The sequence below is a fragment of the Equus przewalskii genome, chromosome 15, assembly GCF_037783145.1.
Source record: "Equus przewalskii isolate Varuska chromosome 15, EquPr2, whole genome shotgun sequence".
Classification (NCBI taxonomy): Eukaryota; Metazoa; Chordata; class Mammalia; order Perissodactyla; family Equidae; genus Equus; species Equus przewalskii.
The window spans coordinates 28101008-28122457 of NC_091845.1; the positions used below are offsets into that span (position 1 = coordinate 28101008).

The window sequence follows — 21450 nt, forward strand, 5'->3', positions numbered from 1 at the left end:
GCAGACTTCTTATCTCTTGGCTGGTGGATCCAAAATCATCTGGAGATATCAAGGGCATCCACCAAGGTCAAATGCGTGTCTTGTGTAAGGATAATGGTCTGAGGTTTACACCTTTTCCAGAGATGGGGCAGCGGGCTCCCCAGGATAAGGTTTGGGTAAGTGATGAGGCAACTGTAGGGTTTTTCCCCCTCCCGGAAAGAGAAAAGAAATTAGAGTCACACGCAGTGAGAAGGAGTAAGAGGGGAATATGGTTTCCAGAGATTAAAAATAAAGCAAGAGGAAAGGGCGCCATTGGGAGGCAGAGCCCAGCTGTACATGGTGAGAACACATGTTAACTTTGAAAAAGCAGCACTTCATCTTTCTTTTCCTCATCCCTGAGCCCCGGGCATCAGAACCTGTTTTCTGGCCTCCTTTAAAGGGGCAGTTGTTACACACTCCCAAATGTTTCCTCCTAGGATTTTAAGAAGCCTTCACCAGTCCACCTGTGCTACCATGCTCTGCCCGATCTCCTGCCATCTTTTCTCCTGCCTTCATGCCATTCTGCCTTCTCTTTTGAAACCCAATACTCCCTTCCAGTTCCTGGGTCAGCATCTGAGTATCGTCCCTGCACCCAAGCCTTCTTGTTGACTGCTTTTTGGAAATCTCTCAATGCCATCTCTGGCTCCTGAAAAGATCATACCCCATCCTTGTGAGAAATCATTCCCCATAGAGCCCACATTCGCTAAGTTGACATAGACGTAATTTTAAAACCACTTAGAGCACTTTGGAAAAGGGTTCTGGACCCAGTTATAGCTGTTGGTCTTTGTTTTCTTGGAATTCTGGGGCTCTGGACAGTCCCTCCTGTCTGGTATATTAGTGTCCTCTCAGCATCTGCTTGGAAACTGGTGGTGTGGTTTGACCTAAAGCATTCCAATTTACCTGTTTACCTGATTTCTTTCCAGGTAACAGCGTCGAAATTATGTGAATGTACAGACCATGTTTTTTTTATATTGAGAATAATGATTAAAACAACCTCAGCCTAGGAAAACAACTCCCTGAAGTCAAGGCGAATTTTCCTGCATAAGAACTTCAACTTTGACTCATAAAACTCTCATGATTCATGACTATAGAAAGTTGAATATGTGCACATTATGAAATTAGCCCTAATGTGATTAACCAACCCTGTTTTAAAAAGACAAAGTTGGCACTCCACTTTATCTTTCCGTTCCGTACATGAGTTACAATCCTTATTTTAGAGTATGATTTCTATAATCATTTCTATATGATATGCAAATTTCTTATTCAGTTGCTTACGTCAATCTGCTTGCGAATTAATGCAGTTAACTCTAAATGCACTTCCCGTACCTAAGAAGCATTTGGGGCTGGGCAGATGCTGTTCATGAATAATCTGAATTCAGTTCATAGGATGAATCCTTCTCCTACCTCTAAAGTCCTTGTATGCATATCAGAGATCAGTCTTCAGATAAATTATTCACACTTCTCACGTGGATAATAAGTGGTAGGATGTGCCACCAAAACTAGAATTTCGTTTTCAACATAATTGAGCTTTAAGTGATTGAGATGACTTGAAAGTGTGAATTTGGATTGTAACTATACATTTTCTCAAACAGTAGGCTCCTTTGAGAGGATAGAGGCTGAAGGCATGGGGGTCCATTTTCTCAATGCACAGGGAGGCCTAGGACTAAATCCCCAACATATCCAGAGAAAAATAGGTCCCAGAAAAAGGTATTGTTAACAGTGGTCAGTTTGTTAATGCCCAAACTGCACACCTGCCCTGAGAGGCCCAGGTGGCAGAAAGGGCCCGGTTAGAAGCTGATTGGGGCTTAATCACATTGGGCTCATTATTTATGTCTCTTGGAGAAAGAAAGAGTCTGAACTGAGAAAATCCAGGTACCTAAGAGAGCCATTCCCCTTCTCTTAAATATCACAGTTCCCCAGTCAGCTTGCCGAAAGTTACGTGTCAGCCTCTGACATTTGCTAAAAAACTTGTCCGTTTAACAGAAGTCACAAACTCGAGTTTGTCCTGATTTGCTGCGATAGGTCCTGCTGATCAGCCAGGGGGTATGAGAACAGCAGGTGTTGGGGCCAGGTTCCATCTTTCATTCAGGGTTTGACCACTAGTTACATTTTTATTCAATTACTTAGACGCCCAGCAGTTTCAGAAGTCATGTTGTGTCCAGGCAAGCACAGATCTAATTTTGATACCTAAATTGGATTCTTTCTTTCAGGACAGCAGGGCGTTGGTGGCTAATCAAAAGAGATAGAGGGGAAAGGTATATTTCGCTATTTGGGTACCTGAAGTTCAAAGGTGGAAGGATTTTGCAGGAAGTCCTGTCTCGCTCCTCATTTACTTGACATTAAATAGGGCATGGAGTTATAGAAAAAATTATTTATTTAGGGAGCCTATGGGCTTCAGGATCTGTGGAGCATCAGAAGCAGGAAAACAGAAGGAAAATTAAAAGCTGTTTATTACATATGGCTTATTACGTTTCTTTTTCTCTCTTTTTCATAGAGAATGAACTCATAAATATTGTTATAGAAATGTGAAATGGGGTTTAAAAAGTAACTATTTCTTGAGGTTCTTAGGAGAATTCAGTGAGTTTAATCCATATAAACTGCTTAGAATGGTGCCTGACACGTAAGAAGTGCTCACTAAATGTTTATTCTCATTATTTTTATTATTTTTGTTGCTAATTATTATTAATGTCACTATAGAACTTTTTTTCCAAAGTGGATTCAATGGGACATATGTACCCTGAGAGATATTAATAGGTGGCTCATGAAAAGTGGTTCTTTAGTCAAATATCTTTGGAAAATCCAAAACAGAGTTAAATGGGTTTCTTTATGACAGAACTTCTCAGAGCGTTTAATATGTTAATATAACCCTATGAACGAGAGTCGCCAACAGTACTCAGTATAGACTGTATGTGTATATGTATTCACATACACATTCGAAGCCAGCGAAAAATGCAAAGCTAGAAAAGTTTATGCTAGTGTTACTTTTATAAAAATTTGCAATTAAATTCCTCTAGGTAGTCATTTTGTCCTGTCTGCATTTAGCCCCCATGGGAGGATAAAATAGTGACCGTTCCTCATGAAGAGCCTCCAAGTTTCCTCCTCCCAAACTTTGGAGACCGTAGCTGGAGGCCCAAGTGGGGAACACGCCTTTCCCCGCAGCTGGGAGGCTGCTGGCCTTTGATGCACACATGTTCTTTTCTTTTTTATTGGGCATTGTTCTGTGTCTTCATCATGTTTTTGAAGGCAGCCCACAGCCCCAAATCCATAAACTTCAGAACCACCTTGGATACAAAAGGGGAAAGGCCCTCACTCAAAATTTCAAAACAAGTTCTTATCCTGGACAAAGAGAGGAGTAGCCTCAATCGGGAGCTTTCCAGTCCAAGTATATGTCACCGTTTCAGTAAATAAAAAGACATGAACTCCCTGGATTGGTTCAGCTGGGCTGGGAGCCCTGCGATAAGAGGTCACTGGTGTGAGTTACTATGGTAATTGAGTAGTATCAGCAATAGTTTTGCTCTCATGAGCATTAAAGCACATAATAATAGGCAAACAACAGTGGTTAAAGCAAGCAGGTAGGATTACTATGTTCTTTTGTCAGAAGTATATAATGTCTTGTAGTCAGTTTTAAAGACTTCTCAACCCCCAAATCCACCCCACTGTCACCTGCTGAGTAATTTTGTATGCTTAATCTCCTGCCCTCAACTCCAAGATCTCTGCTAATTTGAGGCAAATGGGTATTTCTGACATTAAATAGGGCAGCAAGGAAGCTCTGACCTAGAAAACCCGCATTCTGAAGCATGGAGAAAAATCTTCTTTCAACAATTTTGTTAAGACTCTTTTGAATGACGACAGAAGAAAAGTAGCTTTCACCGAAACGGGAGGTCGCAGCCTCCCAAGGAAGGGATTTTGCAGAAGAAGAAAAAAAAAGAAAGAAAGAGAAACTTGCAGAGCATCCCCACTCCCAACTTCCCCCATAAAACTTGTCACTTCGCATTGCCATCCGCTACCCCAACAATAATCACTCCGTGCCTATTGCTAATTGCAAGCACAGCTGAGGCCCAGCGGGGAGCCCTTGCACAGTCTCAGGCCTTTATACGAGGCTCAATCTGTTGTATGGCACTTGTTCACACACAAAAAAACTACCAGCAAAGGCAGAAAGAGGCAGAGTCACAGGTTTCTTGTAATCCCTCCGCCTCCCCGCTGACAGCCCGGCCCTAGAAGCATTCCTGGTTTTGTCCTCCTCTTTACAAAATCTGAAGTGACCTTAAGCTACGAGCATGTCAGCTTTTGAATGTCGAGTTGCCGGCTTCTTCAGGTGCATTAAGGAGTAGGGGGGGCTACATCTGGCTTCTGCGTGTCTGTTTGCAGCACCCCTGGGGCGAGCTGTGGCTTCCTGTAACATGTAAAATATGAGTGTGAACTCAGGGTTCATGGCAAGGAACAGGAGGTCATGCCTCCATTCAGTTCTAAGTAAAGAAACTGGGAGTTTGCAGATGTTTTTCTGTATGTGTAATGACACCACCCCCCACCCCAGCCACTGAGCAACTGAGCGCCGTTTTTTGATAAAATGTGCCACAATCAGTGTGCTACTTGCAGATTTATTCATATCAATTTTTGCAATTTATATATTCAGAGACAAGATTGCTATTTCGGCAACTTTATGTTGGATGTCGTACGTTTGCGTCTAGAGAAAGAGGGAAAGAAATATGAGGCGGGGAAGGTGGGGAGAGAAAGAAAAGAAATTAAGTCTGTTCCTCGGGCCACCAGCTGGGGTGTTGTCAAGGAGACAAAGCGTCTGACGGGAGGGTTTGTGTCCCCCTTTTGCCCAGCGGTCACTTCCTGGCCAGGCTAGGAGGTGGGAAATCTATTGCTTCGGGCACAGAAGAAGGCCCATTAATGGCTACTCTAAGGAGGAGAGTGGGCTTGGGGGTGGTGGGGAAAATCCCCTCTGTAGATAAGGCCCATGGCCATCTGAAGAAAGGCCTTCCATCCTCCCTCAAGGTCAAGAACAGGTAGTTCCAAGGAGATCCTAGGCATGGGCCTCCATTTGGGCCTGGCAGGGGGCGTCCAGTCTTTCCTGTCCACCTTCCCACCCTCTAAGATGAGAAGGGAATTAAGCCTCCTGTGAAATTTCTGCTTACAGAAATTTCTGTTCCCAGCCCAAAGCCTCATAACTGTATTTTCACCAAAGGAAGACATTGGTTGAGCACATAGAGATTAATCCTCCTTAGCCTGGGGGATAAATGCTCCTCAGTGGGGCAGTGTTAATTGCCAAGCTTGGTGCAAAGATCATTTTGAGGCACTTAAGAAATACATGATTTTTATTAGTATAACTGTTCCACTAGGAGTTATTTCTCAGCAAAGGGCAAAAGCTTTGCCTGCTTTGCATTATTAGCCTAATTCCACTTAATTGTTTCCTAAAATAAGGGCTTCCTGAACACACATTCCAAACCTTAATAAGTCTGTTGTGGTGGGAGCGATTCTGGATGCGGGAGCTGCTGCCCTTTTGGGCAGAGGGACCCGGGTCTCAGGGCTGAGAGCAGCTTGATCAAATCTGGGGTTGGAAAATCAGGGCTCAGGGTGTCGGTGAGGGGCCAGGGAGGTCTGTGTGAAAACATATGGGGTGACGTGTCATGCAGTGTGAAAAATGCATCCTTTTTTTTGTTGTTTGGACCCAATCCTCTATGAGGATTCTCAGTTCTCATCTCTGGGCTTCATTTAATTCTATTTCACAGATTTAGAAATGTTGGCCCCGTGGCATGTTTTAAATAAACCAAATAAATGACTGAGCAAATGCTACCAGATTTGTTCTTTGTTCTTCACAGTCTCGAAACTCGGCCTTGAGAAATTGTCTCAGTCCTGGTATTAAATGAAATGCCCATGTTCATCTTACAAAGAATTTTTTGGCTTTTTGTGAAACACGGTTTGGTGTTCCAGATTAGAATATGTACATTGCTACGTATCTGAGCTTTCTTAAGCAAAGTTTCCTTTTCATTAGGAGAAGTGATTTTTCATTTCCCTTCTTTTGGTTTTAATTGTGGTGAAAAAAAATTTACCATGTTACCCACTTCAAAGTGTACAGTTTGTTAGTGTTAAGTACATTCACACTGTTGTGCATCCATCTCCAGAACTCTTTCCATCTTGCAAAACTGAAATGCTAGCCCCGTTAATCAATAACTCCCCATTTCCTCCTCCCCAGCCCCTGGCACCCACCTTTCTATTTTCTATTTCTATGAATTTGACTATTCTAGATACCTCATATAAGTAAAATCATAGAGTATTTGTCTTTTTTTACTGGCTTATTTTACTTAGCATAACATCCTCAAGGTTCCTCCATGTTGTAGCATGTGACAGGATCTCCTTCCTTTTTAAGGCTAGCTAATATTCCATTGCATGTATGTATCACATTTTGTTTATCCATTCATCTGTCAATAGACACTTGGGTTGCCTCCACCTTTTGGTCATTGCGAATAATGCTGCTATGAATGTGGGTGTGCAAATATCTCCTTGAGATCCTGCTTTCAATTTTTTTGCATCTATACTCAAAAGTGGAATTGCTAGATCTCCATCTTTTTGTAGGAGCACTTACTCAGGTTGTGGAAATGGTGGAAGAGGAGTATTTGCATTTGAGTTGAGATAGCATTCACAACTGAAAATTCACATTCGTGCCTCTGCTTTCCCATCATATGCCTTCCTGTCTTTAGGTAAATATCGATGAGTTGATCTTGACTTAGTTTTCTCATTCAGAGATGGTAAGCTATTTTCAGCCATATCTTATAAGTATTAGGAAAGAAAGCCTTTCAGAGACCATCACATCTCGCTGCCATATTGAGACATGGGGGTGGGCAGGACGTGAGGGGATTGGTGACTTGTTGTGTTTCACATAGTCTGCTTGATTCAGAAGCAACAAACTCATTTCCATTCTGGCTTTGATAGTTTGGATATCTTACTGAGATTGCCAACAAGTTAATCAAACCGTTAAAAAAAGCAAAGAGTTTGTCTTCTAGAGAGAGATCCCTGTATAGCCTGTGGAAGCTAAGCCTTGAATTAAACCCTCCTGCTTGATTTGTTTTCAGAAAGGATCCTTCAGGACTCCTACTTCCCTTGTATTTTCCCCCAGGCAACTAACAGAGCTGGGGCTGACTTGACTTAGAAGGCTGCAAAGCGTTAGGTCAGGAGTCCGGGGGTGGAGTCATCATTTTGATCATTCATTTGAAATGTCAACACTGCAGACACTCGCTGCTGGGTATTTCTCCACATTTCAGGTTTAGAGAGTTGAAATTTGGTCTTGAATAGATAACTCCTTAGTCTAATAAATGAATATTAATGTGTTATTTAAGCCCTTTCTAAAGAGGTTTAAATAATATTGCTTCTCAATGCTAAATTCTGTACACATTCCAATAGAAGAAGCAAAACTTTTAAGCAGCAACAATTTGAACTATTTAAAAAAATTATTATTTCGTTCACACTCTCTCTTCCTTATGAGAGGACACTAAAGGCAAAAGAGTAGCTGAATGCTCTCGGCACCAGGCTGTAGGTAACTATAGTCTCTGGAACCATGGTTTCAGCAAGATGCCTCTGACTTCTCCATCAGCCTGGATTGCATCAGACTCTCAGGGGGATGCCCCAGAGTTTAGAACCTTGAAGAGCTACAGCACTAAGACAGCTTTGCAAAGACTTCAATGACATGAGTTTTTAGGTATCCAAAGAATTACAGATGTTCAAAAAAAAAAAACTCACCCTCAACTAAAATGATACTTGGGACAAACTGGAAGGTCATCCTGATGATTTATATCCTGTGATTTCGGTGTGTGGTTATTTTGGCGTCTTTGTGCTTTTAGCTGAGCGTCCTGAAGCTGTGTCTGGGAAATACCCATTTCTAGGAGCGGTTGTTTTGGTGAATCAACTCCTGAATTACAGTAACACCCAAGTAAGGCAAAAGATCCATCTTTCAACTATGTACCCATTTTTTAAACCACTCAGATGATATGCCCTTTTAGAAAGTGTTTATTCAGCCCTCGGGGAGCTTTGACAAATCCTGACACTTCCGTGCAGTTTTTTAGTGCTTTGCCCACTTGGCGTCGATGGCTTGAACGTGCCAGTTTCTTTGTCAAACCCTCTCTGAATCTGGATTAGAACACTGAATACAACCAGCTCCAAGGATCGCCAGCTCAACAACTGGTGATCCTTGGACGTGAGAGACCCAAAGGACTGTGGAATTGTAGCTCAGGTTGGCGAAGCTACAGATACTTTGGTAGAAGTATAAAGAAACCTTGGATGATGCTTTTCACATGCTCTTAAATTACCCAAATTGTAAAGAGGAAATATGCATTTAAAGTTTCAAATGTAAAAGGTTTCCTTACAGTATTTCAATGCAGCAATTTAAATAGGCTATAGGGTTTCTTTTCCTAACTAATAATAACCCACTTTTGTCACAAAAAGCAAGGTGAAGAACTTAGTTACATGGGTGTGGTCAAAATATTATCTTCCACTTTGACTCCTTGCCAACAAACACAATGTCCTTTCTTCACCAGACCCTCTAGGCAAGGTGCTGAGGCACTTTCTCTGATGTACGGCTGTGTTGAGTTGGAGAAAGGGTACTTTCCAAAGAAAAGATAAAAATCCGCCAACATTCCCTGTGTTTCTTCAGTCCAGAAATACAGGTCGGTTACCACAAGGTTAGAAATTACCTGTTTGCTCAGACACTTTTAGAAGAATAGAAGCTGCTCAGAAAGCTTTGCTCAACCCTGAATAGCTCGCACTTAGAGAGATGTGGTTTCTTATTTGTGAAGCTGGGTAGGACAGTGTGGCTAAGATAATAACAGCTAACAGTTAGTATGTGCCTGGCGCTGTTGTAAGCCCTCCATTTAATCTCCATAATGACCCTAAGTAGTTTTTATTATTATCCCCATTTAGCAGATAAGAAAACTGAGGCCCAGAGAGGTTAAGGGATTTATCAAGGTTCAAACACAGGAGAAGTCTGGTTCAAGTCCATTCTTTTAACCACTAGGTTTCACTGCCTCTCAGCCTCTGGAGTACAGGCTCCATCTCATGCTAGTTGCTGGACCAGTGTACTTCTCTGAGTTTCAGTTTCCTCAAATGTGAAGTGAGACTATAGATGATGATAAAGACTCAACTGTTTAGAATTTAGCCATGAACTTCCCAGGCCTTTAGTGCTTTGCCTGCCTGGCATATATGGCTTGAACATCCCAATTTCAAAGGAAATACATATTTAAAAATGAACTAACCATAGAACTCAGATCCTTGTGCATTTCAACTATCATCCATGCTTTAGGATATATTGGACTAAGTCACAAGTTTTTAATCAAAGAAGGTGTGTGAAGATGTGTGTTTGTGCATGGTGTGGTTATTGGTCCTTAAGCCAAACGCCATAATTTCTAAAAGAGCTCATTTTTACCATACTGGGCTAAATATTACCCTTGGTAACAATGCATGGGGCAACATGTCTCATTGGGAGTGTGTGTGTATGTGCATCTGTTTTGCTAAAAGTGATATGCTATGGTATGCATGTTACACTTCAATAAAATTTTTCTTTAAAGAAAAAAGCAACACAGGAAGAAGTGAGTTTCGTACTAGGCTATTTTCATCGGATTTATGACCCTGCCTAAAATTGTTTCTCTTATAGTACTTCCTGATGACATCTTCTTTAGTTTCACATGAAATCAAATTTACCCAAGGCTCTATTCTTTTACTCTCCTTATTCACTGAAAATTTTAAAGCTTATGATGTATAATTTTTAAGAACTGAAATTTGGATCAATATTGTAACTTTTTTATCTCCAAAACTCTGTTAGGGAAATTCAATCTATTGTGATAAAGGCAACTTTTCTAGTTCTATTTCGCCTTGATAACTCAAACCGCCCACAGTGAGAACTTTCTCCTAGTATCAATTGCTGAGTTACCAACCCCAAAGACAAGAAGAAGAGGTCAGGTAGAGCTACAGGGGAGAAGAAAAAAACATTGATTCTATCTAAGAAATGGCATCCCTCATCCCCATCCAACTTTTTCTAATCATTTCCCTTAAGAGTGAGTAATAGTTGACTCTCCTCCATCAATTCTTTGAGGCTGTTGAGTGGTTTTCCATGGGAATACTCCTGACTCCCCATACTCTGCTTAGCAACTGGCTAAGCTCATAAAAAGTAGAAATTTTATCAACACTAAGCTGAGCTCAGGCTCTGAGATAGGTTCCACAGCATTATCCTACCCACGCACTTCTCCTTTGAGAAGTTCAGAGCTGAATGACTTTGCTTAGGAAACACCTAGAATTAAAGCTGTTTCTATATAAACAATCCATTACTTTTTTAAATTATTGAGGTGAATGCCACAACTCATACAGATTTAGTGGTAAATAACAAACATGAAAGCTGTCCCACCACTTACTAGTTGTGTGACCACTGGCTACTTATTTAACTTAACTTTGCCCCTTTCTCTCATGTATAAAATTGGGCTGTTAATAGCGTCAACCTCTTAAGAGTTCAACTCAATGATTAAATTATATAATGCCTGTAGAATGCTATGCATAGTGGCTGCACATTGTAAGGGCTCGGCGTTCAATGAGTAGGTAACTATTTTTAATAATTGTGTATGTGTGTGTGTGTATACGTCAGGAATCCTGGACGAAATAGTATTTGTTTAAAACAGTAGACTGTAAAGTCTTATAGAATGTTCTGGTCTGATGAAGGGCTGCATAAGTTAAGTGGATAGGTTACCCTTCTGATCAGTGAAGGTGGAAACACAGTGAAAGTTCCGTCTCCTTTCAGCCCCTATTCCCTCTTTCCATTGCCGCGCATGTGTGATGTGTGGCTGGCTCTGAAAACAGATGAATCATTAACACTAAGGTCTCTTTAGGACCTCAAATTAACATCAAGATGCAGGGGTGGGCCTGGAATTGAGATTCATCTAGGTGGAGATGACCTGATTACTGTAGGAAAGCTCAATCTTGCTGATTAGGGATTATCCAGATCGAAGTGAAAGTCCATTTTCTGTGAACTCTATACTGTCCAGTGAAGTGGGGATTATTTATCTTATCTCTACGTCCTGCAACCTTCCAGGAGATATAGTTTCCGGGGGAACAGTCCACCCAAGGGTAGGGACTAGGGAGAGGTGAATGAGTCACTTCTCAGTTGCAAAATTTTGAAACTTCTCAGTTCCAAAAAATATAGTAATCAAAGTAGATAATATTTTAATACAATGTTTTAAAAAATCAGAATTAATGCAAAAAAATACATGATCAAAATATTAAAGACAGTCTCCAATCCTGCACTTGCAAGATCCTGCCCCATTGCCTCCAGCTAATCCTGGAGTGATTAGGATTAGTGAACCTTGATATTACAGAGGAGACGTGTAATGTATAAGGATGTCTCTACATAAAGTCAGTGTCTTTGCAGGGCAGAATGTGTGACCTGAGTATATCGGCATATTAATTACCGAAGCTTCTCCTAGAAATGAGTCAAGAAAATTCCTTTGTGTTGCATATTGAAAGTGTATCTGCTATGTTTCTGGGAGTAATAATAACAATAGTAGCTAAATTTTATTGAGTGCTTGCTATGCGACATTCACTCTGTTCAGCACTTTATATAATTATCTCACTTAACATTCACAGTAATCCTACGAAGTAGGTACTGGTATTAACCCTAAGAGGAGACTGAGAGTCAGAGAGTTCAGTAGCTTGCTTGAGGTTATCCAGCTAGTAAGTGGCCAACCCAAGCTGAAGCTGTAACTTATACACACAGGGTTTGAGAAATCACCCGTTATTTGTCTGAATCCTTTTAATCCGACATTTAAATCTAGGTCAATACAGTTTAAAATGTGCTTTATGCACCCAGGATGGTTTTATAACTTTGGGTGGTGATCTACGAAAAAGCAAATTTACAACCAAATTGCACTGCTAAGAGCTAGTCACGTGTCCTGTAAGACTGAGGCATACCATTCCAGAGACACTCCGAGAGGAATAATTCCCTCCACTGCCACATGGCTTTCCCGGGTCCCTTGCTCTGCTTTCTCCCTTGTTTCGTGGTATTTCTTAGGTTGAGAGAGAGAGTAAAGAGGGGAGAGTTGATGGTGATGGGTGATGATGATGATGGTGGCAGTGGTGGCTAACATTTATTGAGGCCTTATCATGTGCCAAGTACTGTGATGAGAGCTTTACTAGTATTAACTCATTTAGTCATCAAAAAGCCTATAAAAGGCTGATTAATCCCCATGTCTGATCAGGAAACTGAGTCTCTGAGAATGTAAGTAACTTGCCCAAGATCACAAACCCAGGAAAAGCACAGGTAAGGCCTATGCTCTTAATGACTCCATTGTAGAAAGAAAGAAAGAAGAATTAAACGGCGAAGTTTGAGATCAGTCTCCCAGCTCCTCTTAAATAGAGCCTTCAGATCTGGTTGCAGCTACTGGAGAAGTTCCCAGCTTTCCAAGAGCCCTATTATCCTGCAGGCCATAGCTGTGATGGGCATCCTTTGGGTTCCAACCCCAAAACCCTTATAGGATTATCCCCAGAGGGCCTCCTTTAAAGGGTACTGGGGATTTTTTCTCCAGGACTTTTTTAAGGTTAAAGTAACCTTATTTGGGAAGTTTCCAATTAATATACCTGAATTAAGGGGAAGCAGCAAATGAGTCATGATTATATTTAACTATTTAGTACATGTCATCAGCTCACGATTTTTATTTCTAAGGTTTTAGAGTACATTTTATCAAAATTTTAGTGCCCAGGTGTTAGGATATCTCTGGAAAAGGCATATCAGAACCAAAGAGAAAACAAAATGGGGAGAACTTAAAATGTTTTATTAATTTCCTCTTTTGACGAATCATAACAAATCTGCTGTATTAGCACGGATCTCGAATGAAACAAACTTGATTGATAAGCACTGCGCACTGCATGAGGAAGAGCAGGAACACCCAGACAGCTAGGAGCGCACTGAGAAATGCTGAACAACTGGCTTTCTGGGAGGGAGAATGCCCGGTTTGTGGTGATGGCCAATTTCCGTGGTGTGAAAACTCCCACTATGGCCTGTTTCTACCCATCGGTGTGATATCCTTGAATGTAGAATTGGGAAGAGATGCACAGATCAGCTCTCATGACCAGCACACTACTAGACCCTCTTAGGGAGGAGTAATTAGATGATGAGCTATTTCAGTGCCATGCCACTTCTGGACTCGCTAGCTGTGCAACCTTGGGCAAGTCACTTCACCTCTCTGCACCTTTGTTTCCTCCTCTACAAAGGGTAATACGAAAGGTCCCTTTCCCCTCAACATTTTAAAGTTCTAGAAGGCAGTGACTCCTGCTTTCTCCAACATCCAAATGCCTTTAAGCGCCTTTATGGAAAACCAAGTTAGCGCTGTGCTGTATCCAACAGTGCCTCCAATTTCATCGACTGAGCATAAGGTTTGGAAAGGAGTGACTTACTCCCTTTTGCCTCTTTAAATGCTTAGCCAATGGGGCATCATACATTTTTTACACTTCTTTTGCTAGATGTGCGATCCAGGAGGAAAGGCATGGATGTTCCAGGGCTTTCTTGCTCTCCTGGGGTGGGAATCTGTGTGTGTGACACACTGAGCCATTGCTCCATGCATTTCCTGCCTCCCTAACCCTTTCAGCAGCAGGGAAAGACTAGCGATAGCATTCTACCTTTTTATTTTTATTTTTTACTATCCAATAGCCATTTACAAGGATGGGAATTACTTATATAAAATGGGGAGGCGGGGAGGGTTGTTATTTTTTCTCCCCTGAAAGGTGGCACGTCTCTCAGCAAAGAGAAAAAGGCATGTTGCACAAGGCTTGCTGGCAATGATAGAAGCCAGCGCCGGTTTGCCTGTTGTCACAGCCAAAGCAAAATGCCACCTCTGCCTAGAAGCCAGCGTGCCACATTCCTCTTTTGTGTCCTTGAGATGCACCCATCATGAGGCCCTGGGCTTATAGGTTTGGCCAGGAGGTCACCCAGGTTCCTCGAAGGTCGTCTTCCAACCCCAGGAGGTGGGGGAGGGAGTGGCGTTTGCTCATGACATTCAAAATTGGTTATTTGAGCCCCCAGATTTTGTGTCAGATCCAGCCAGTAAATGTGGAATTTGAGGCCTGGGGTGAACACAAGAGAGCCCCCAGTTGCCAAGAGGGAGGTAGGGCTGCAGAAACACAAATGACCCAATGCTGTTCCTGTCCCCGGAGCCCTTCTTAACAAATGAAGATGCAGTAACAGCAACAGCCCCAGAATCCGAAGGCAGGAGGTGCCAAAAACATCCCCCAACCACCACTACACACACACACACAAAAGTTTCAGTAAAATGTTCTCACTCCTCGAGGGGAAAACCTGTCCATGCCTGAAGCAGCTTGACCCGGGCAAACCCCCTCCCTCCACGAGTGAACTGCAAATCTCCAGGAAAAAATCCCCACCTCCCACCACGCCTGCTCCCTGGGGAGGGACAGAAGGTTCCTAAAACTGACAGTTTTGCCTCCATGATCTTTAAAAGAGCAGAAGTTGGCTGTGAGGCTGCAATGCTGCCTTGATTGGGGTAGTGTGGTCTCTGTTTGCGGCTGGCTCCAAGGAGAGCCACAATTGGCTCTGATGAGGAGGGAGCCTAGAAATGAAAGATTGCAAAGAGGGCTTCTGAACGCCGTGGCTGAGACTGTGTCGTTTCTTGCAAGGTGAAACTTGGCACTTCTACCTTGCAAGTAAAAACCCAAATTAATTTTTTTTTTAAAGAAATTAAGTCAGAAACAAGGCTTCAGAAAAACTGTGAGTGTTAGGCATAAACTGATTTTGGATGATCTTTAGGTGAGAAAGGGTGGAGTTACCATCAGAAACATGTTTTTATTTATGCTTTTCAAATCCCCACTGGTGTGCAATGTGTGTGCGTGTGCGTGTGTGCATGTGTTGTGTGTGTCTTGGTTAGCATGAGAGAATGCATGGTCTCAATTCTCTAACCACTCTTTTTGTTACATCTTTTCCGTGCACAGTTCATGTAGATGCCCCATAAATAAATATATAGGTCCATCCACACCTTTTCATTTTATTTGTAAATTGTTTAGTATAAGCGGCAATGCGTAATGAAACCTGGTGAAGTTTAAAAGATTAGATTTTTTTTTTCATACTGACACTTCATAACACTGTTCATATGTCTCCGAGATTTATGAATATATGAGCAGTACTGCAAAATTATACCGCACCAGAGACTTCCTGCACCACAGGGGTGGCAGTCTAAAGTGACACAGCTTCAAGCATTTTTCACAGACAAGAAGCAAAATTTAACCCCCTTACGGGGAAGTATGATTTCAACAGCTTGAAATGAGCTCATTTGTAGATGGGTTTTTTTCTCTCATCTTCCATAATTTTTTGGTGTTAAGATTAAAACAGATTGCACAGCCAATGTAAGGGCATATAAGCTGCCCAGAGTATAATTTGGCCCTTAAAGAGAAGCCTTCCTCCATTGTCTTTATCTGAACGCCCCAATAGGGTAAATGAAGGTAAACGTCCCCATAAATTTCTAAGGCACTCAGCCTGATTCTCAGAATTGTCCTTAGCAGACGGGGTCTGGATTTTTCAAAAGGTAAGTAGCAAGTGGCCATCTTCCTGGGCACCTGACACAATGGTATTGGGAAAATAAACAGTGAGTTGAATCTCAACTGAGTACAATTAACCAACAAAAAGGAGAATCAGAAGAGCAGAAGATGATCTTAATGAAATGATTGTATATGAGATGTCTATAGTGGAAGAGTTCTGTTTTAGATTCCAAGTCCAAACGGATCTCTTTTAGGCTGACCTGGTACCTTGTGATTTGGGGCTGATTAGCATTCATGATCTCTATGCTCTCCAATCCTCTTTAACCATTTTGTTTCCTCTTGGAACAGAGCAGGTGCTCAAATGTGGCCTGTTCCCTGTCTGCTCTATAAATGCTCCATGATGTGTTGGCTGGAGAACTTTTGTCTCTTTTTTCAGCAATGGTACAACAGCTCCATGAACGTGATCTGCACCTGGTTGACGGACCGAATGGACTTACAGCTTCACATTTATCAGTTGAAAACACTAATTAGGATGGTAAAGGTAAAAGAAAAAAATAATTATTCTTCTTTGCAAATAGCTTATTGAAATACGTTTCATTGGCAAGCTGCAGAACTGCCTTAACACAAAGAATATTAGTTACATATAAAACAAGATGATTTCTAAAACAGTATCTCATGCAAGAAAAACCTACGAAATCACTTTGGGATGCATGGTTAATTTATTGCTCAGACGTCAAAGGAAAATTTAATAAAAAGGAATTTGATATTTTATCCAGACTGGAAAAAGACTTCATGAATTTGCTGTGCAAAAATACTGCAGGGGCTATCACGCCCTTTGCATTAGACTTTCAAAAGCTGGCTTTTGGTACCACTATGCTAATGACATCAATTACGAATTTCATTTAAGGTTTAATTGAATAAAATTTTACCACAATTAATTTAATAGAAATATTTACCTTCAGCTATTTCTAAATATGTCCTGTGATCATTATCAGGATGCAAATCAATATTGTTCTCCTAGTTAATTGAAGTAGTTTCTCTTACAATGCGTGCATACAGTCTAATGTACAGGATCACAAAGGTGAGATAACATACCCTGAAAGTAGCTTTTTTCCCTGTTTTTGTGTGTGCGCCTTGGACTAATGATAATTATTTCAGTGTGAAATCTCAGTGGTTTACATGAAATAATAAGATCACAGAAGGGGGTAAATACGTTTTTGATCATTTCAGTTTCCATTTGATGCTTCAGCATAGAGGGTTTTAAAACATTCGTATGCAGAAATCTCATTCAAAGTACAAAGTCTCTTTTAAGATATTTTAACAATAAAACGTAGCTGAATTTCTCTTTCTTAACAGTCTGCCAAAAGTGCCCCCCATCCCTGCCATCCCCCACCCCACCCACCCGCTCCGCCCCATTTCTTAGGCTTTTTCGGATTAGCACCATCTCATTGAAGGTGCTCCTCTACCCCAGCGCTGACTTGAACCCAATTACTGTTCCGTTGAGTGTAATTAAAGAGAATTGTTATCGTCTGCATTTGATCTCACAAAGAGTCTTCCCAGGAAGGTTACAGACAGCAGTATATTGCAGCTCTTAAAAAAGAAATGTATGCACTCGGACTATGGACCCAGTCTAATTTTCATATTTTTTATTTCAGTTTCTTAAGGCTAGCTCACTAGCCATTGCCTGATCACTTGAATTCCATTTTCTGGGTATAAATACTCTTTGGGGGAATTTTTCTGTTTGACCCTTACTGGGTAGATATGAAAGGAAGACATTAATTTTAATATTTTTAAATATCTTGTCATTACTGATGTTTCCAGATCATTGTTGAGAATATTGGAATTAGCAGTATTTTATTAAGAAAAAATATGTCAGAGACGAGGTTTATTCTTAGCCTTCTGCCAAAAACTACAGACATGAACCACAGGGAAGGGACACAGAAACCTCACTGCCAAAGGAACTCCTTTACTTTTGTCAAAGGTAGGCCCAGCTTACCTAGTGCCAGAACACTGAGGGATGAAGCAGAATTCATCACCTTTTTACCAAGTACATTACCCAGAAATCTCCTTCTCTGAGGGAAACTTCCAGAGATAATTGGCTCTCTTTCCTCCCTCTATGTCCGCTTTGTTTATTCATCCATTAATTCATTATTCAGCAAGCACTGATTCATTCATCCAACATTGGATAAATATTAGTTGAGCCCCTACTTGTATATTACAAGATAAAGGATTTAAACATGGCTAGATATTGGCCCATGCCCTTAGGCATTTAGAGTCTAGTTGGGGAATGCACCACTCTGGAATTTGAATAAAAGGGAAAATACTCAAGTGCTTTCTATCTTTCTTTTTCCCATCACATTCTGGCAACAATTACGTTATTCTAAGTGGCAACAGAACAACTGATTGAAAGGTACAAAAAAAAAATGAAGTTAATCATCTGGATATCTGGTCTACACTATGCCTAGCATTTACTCAGCCTCCTACCCTTCCCCCTCAGGTAGCTACCTAGCCACCTAGGAAAGCCTTGCAGCTTGATCATAATTAGGAGGACCTTTTAATTTAGTGTCAAAACCAATTACTTTTAAGAGGGGAAGAAGGTGCTTTGGATAATCATGCTGGGACAACAGGTATAAACTGGCCAAGAGAATATGTGGTCACCCTATCCATAATCTTATATTATTGGACGTCATTGAGCTGAACTACATTCACTAGCTAACTCTGCAGTCATTACAACATATGACCTTCAAGAGTGATTGACATTGTGATTGTTGACACTATGACTGCATTAGACGGACTGCAAAAAATAGAAATCACTATGGGAGTGGTATTGAAGTATGTTAACATTCCTTCTTTTGCTCCCTTAGCAAGTTTCCCATATCAATAGGAGAAGCAAACAGCAGAATCAGTAGCTGAAATGATATGCAGCGTGATGAGAAGAGTTGTAGTTAGAGAGAGACCTTTTTCAAAAAAAAAAATTTTGTGAAGTAGACAACAGCCAGATGCTTCCGGTCAGGTTCAATTAACACTAAGGGATTTCTAGAAAAACAGTCCCTGGGATACCTAAAGAAATCTGAGAGAAATCGCCTGAAGGAACAAAGAAAGAATTTGTGGTACAGTAGTCCCAAACCATTGTTCTTGAAAAAGAGCCAAATTTCTTCCTTGAGACCAAGTTGTGAACTGAATAGATACACTTCTTTCCCAAGGAGAGGAGAAATGAGTCACATGCCTGCAACATATTGATGAAGCATTAGCACTCCATCTCCCCCTTAATTGTTGCTGCCCGTAATAGGTTTCATATACCGACATACATATGTCTGTCTTGTGAATGAGACAGAGGGGTATGCAATTACAAGCCTTAAAAATACTGAAGACCAGACTGCAACAGAAATCGCAAAAACCAAAATCGCTGATCCATTATTTATGCATTATAGCCCCTTACACTGTCTATCATATTATACTAACCTAAGAGAAAGAACCAGATCAAAAAAAAAAAAAAAAAACAAAAAGAACCAAAACAATTATGGAACATTTCCCTTACAGAACTGAATAAACACAAGCTTATGTTCTTTGCTTTGTCTCATCTAATACAGTTTATCCTGTCACAATTTCTCGTTTTCTGTCATTCAATGAATCTCAGTTTTCAGTACAAGTGAAATCTGAGCATGGTGGCTTTTCATTTGACAATGCATGAAGTGTGACACTTAGCTGAAGGTCAGTGTTCTTACCCCCACACTCGCTTTGTGCCTTTCCCTCCCCTTCATGGAGATGAGAGCTCTCTTATCACTGCATCTTTTCCCTCCTTAGAAAACCTATAGAGATTTCCGATTGCAAGGGGTCCTGGACTCGACCTTAAACAGCAAGACCTACGAGACCATCCGGAACCGTCTTACTGTGGAGGAAGCCACAGCATCAGTGAGCGAGGGTGGGGGCCTGCAGGGGATCAGCATGAAGGACAGTGATGAGGAAGATGAAGAAGACGATTAGAACGCTCGAGCCTAGAGTCCACTAGGATGGAGTCTGTAATCAATGCATGTCCTTAGTCTGTTAGTTAACCCCATTAGGGAATTTTCTGTCAACTACCATGCCCATGAGATGTTTACCAATACAATTGCCATTTTAGCTATGTGGTACCAAGATTAGCAAAAGACCTTCAAATCCACAATTTCCTGATTCCATGTCTATATGTTTACAAGCAATATGGAACACCATTCTTTAAATACCGTTCATGGAGAATACATAGTCCAACTGCTAAGTGTGTCCCTGTTATCAGCAAAGTTAAATGATGCTTCATTAATGTACTGTGTATGCATTGACGGTAAATGGATGTGAGGGTGAGTACACCAAGTACTTGCACTTCTTTGGTTCACATACGTGGATGCCAGTTATTTAAATGAGTGCTATAAATTAATTTAATTAAGACACATAGATCCGCTTTGTTTTTTGAAAATCAAAAGGCAACTTTCCAACAACCAACTTTTGGTTCTTTCTGTTCCCCTGAAACTAAAAATCAACCCCTGGTGTCCTTGTTAACCCATTCTTTCACTTATCCATCTAGTTAGCCAAAAAAGGATGGCTACATACCAATGGATTGATCCTCTTAATTGCCACGGCAAGGGCAATCTTATCATGATTTAACATCAAGCACAGTTCAGAGCAACTGTCTTCTGTCAAAGTTTATCCTATTAAATGTTACATTTTGCTTTTACGTTTCAATAACTGTGTATGTAAAAAAACTGAATATTTAAATTACAACCCTAGACTATAAATGTTTATAATAAGATATGGATATTTCCTTCAGTAGATTGTAACCATAGTTTAAATTATTTTGTTCCACACTGTTTTTTATATCTGTCATGTACATTGCATTTTGATCTGTAACTGCACGACCCTGGGGTCCTCTGCACAGCTTTTTCTTTCTGTGTAAAGTAGTGGATCCATCTTGCTTTTGCCTTATATAAAGCCTACAGTTATGAAAGTGTGGGAAACTGTGGCTTCTCAATAAACAACTATTCAAATGTCCTAAGAATACACTTTTGATCTTTTTTCCTCTGTCTCCTTTGAAAGCCAGAACTAAAACGCAGGAAGCAGGAAGAGATGAGAAAGAGGAGGGAAGAGATAATTTCCTTAGAGTGTTCTTGAAACTGTTGGAGTGGGTAGTTTTCAAATGCTTGTTTCCACGAGACACAGCCTAAAATTCCATTAATTCAGACTCCACTAATTCAGAATCTGTGGGCATTGGGACATGTTGGGCGGATTATGCTTGCATTGTAGGATAAATAAGAGTTTGCTAAGCAAGAGAGTAGTGTAAACGAGAGAAATGTTTCTCCTGTACGAAGAGAAGGCCAACAAACTGTTTTTAAGCACCGCTTTAACAGCAGTGTTTGTATTCAAACAAAGCGTGTGCCAATTATATATGATTCTTATATATTTGTTAAAGCATTTTACACGATTCTTGAAGACATGGAGTACTCTTCTCTCTCCCCAGTCCTTGTCAGCAATATAATCACCTAGGTTTGAAAGAAATCAAAAAGCTTGTAGCCTGAGCTGTTTTATTTGTGTCTGTCACTAAATCAAGCCGACCTGTCCTTGAGGCTGAATGAGGTTCTAGAGAAATGCCTATTTTTCCAATAGGATCAAGTAGAATGCTCACCAGTTGTTCTCTACAAACCAACACCTCTAAATAGCACAGCCCACTCTGTTTACTCCTTGAGGTCTGCAGGTGCAAATCAACAGTACTTCCTGCCTTCAGCGGATTTACAAGAATAACTCCTATTTATTGAGCAAGTATTCTATGCCAGGCATTCGGTATGGGTCACCTCATTTAAATCTCAAAACAACCCTAAAAGGAGAGGACTGTCATTGTCCTCATTATAGAGGAGAAAGTTGAGGTCAGAAAGCTTGAGGTAACTTGCCCAA

At 40.9% G+C, this 21450-nt stretch overlaps 1 protein-coding gene across 30 annotated transcripts in view; it reads left to right on the forward strand.

Moving 5' to 3' along the window:
* The window catches only part of CADPS (calcium dependent secretion activator), a 437791-nt gene extending 417238 nt beyond the window's left edge, over positions 1–20553 (forward strand). For all 30 annotated transcript variants that reach the window (XM_070576926.1, XM_070576929.1, XM_070576936.1 and 27 more), the window contains 2 exons: positions 15971–16075; positions 19339–20553. In XM_070576926.1, coding sequence (XP_070433027.1) covers positions 15971–16075; positions 19339–19518 — 285 coding nt within the window. In that variant the 3' untranslated portion in view covers positions 19519–20553. The remainder of the gene's footprint in view (positions 1–15970; positions 16076–19338) is intronic.
* Positions 20554–21450: the final 897 nt, after the last annotated feature.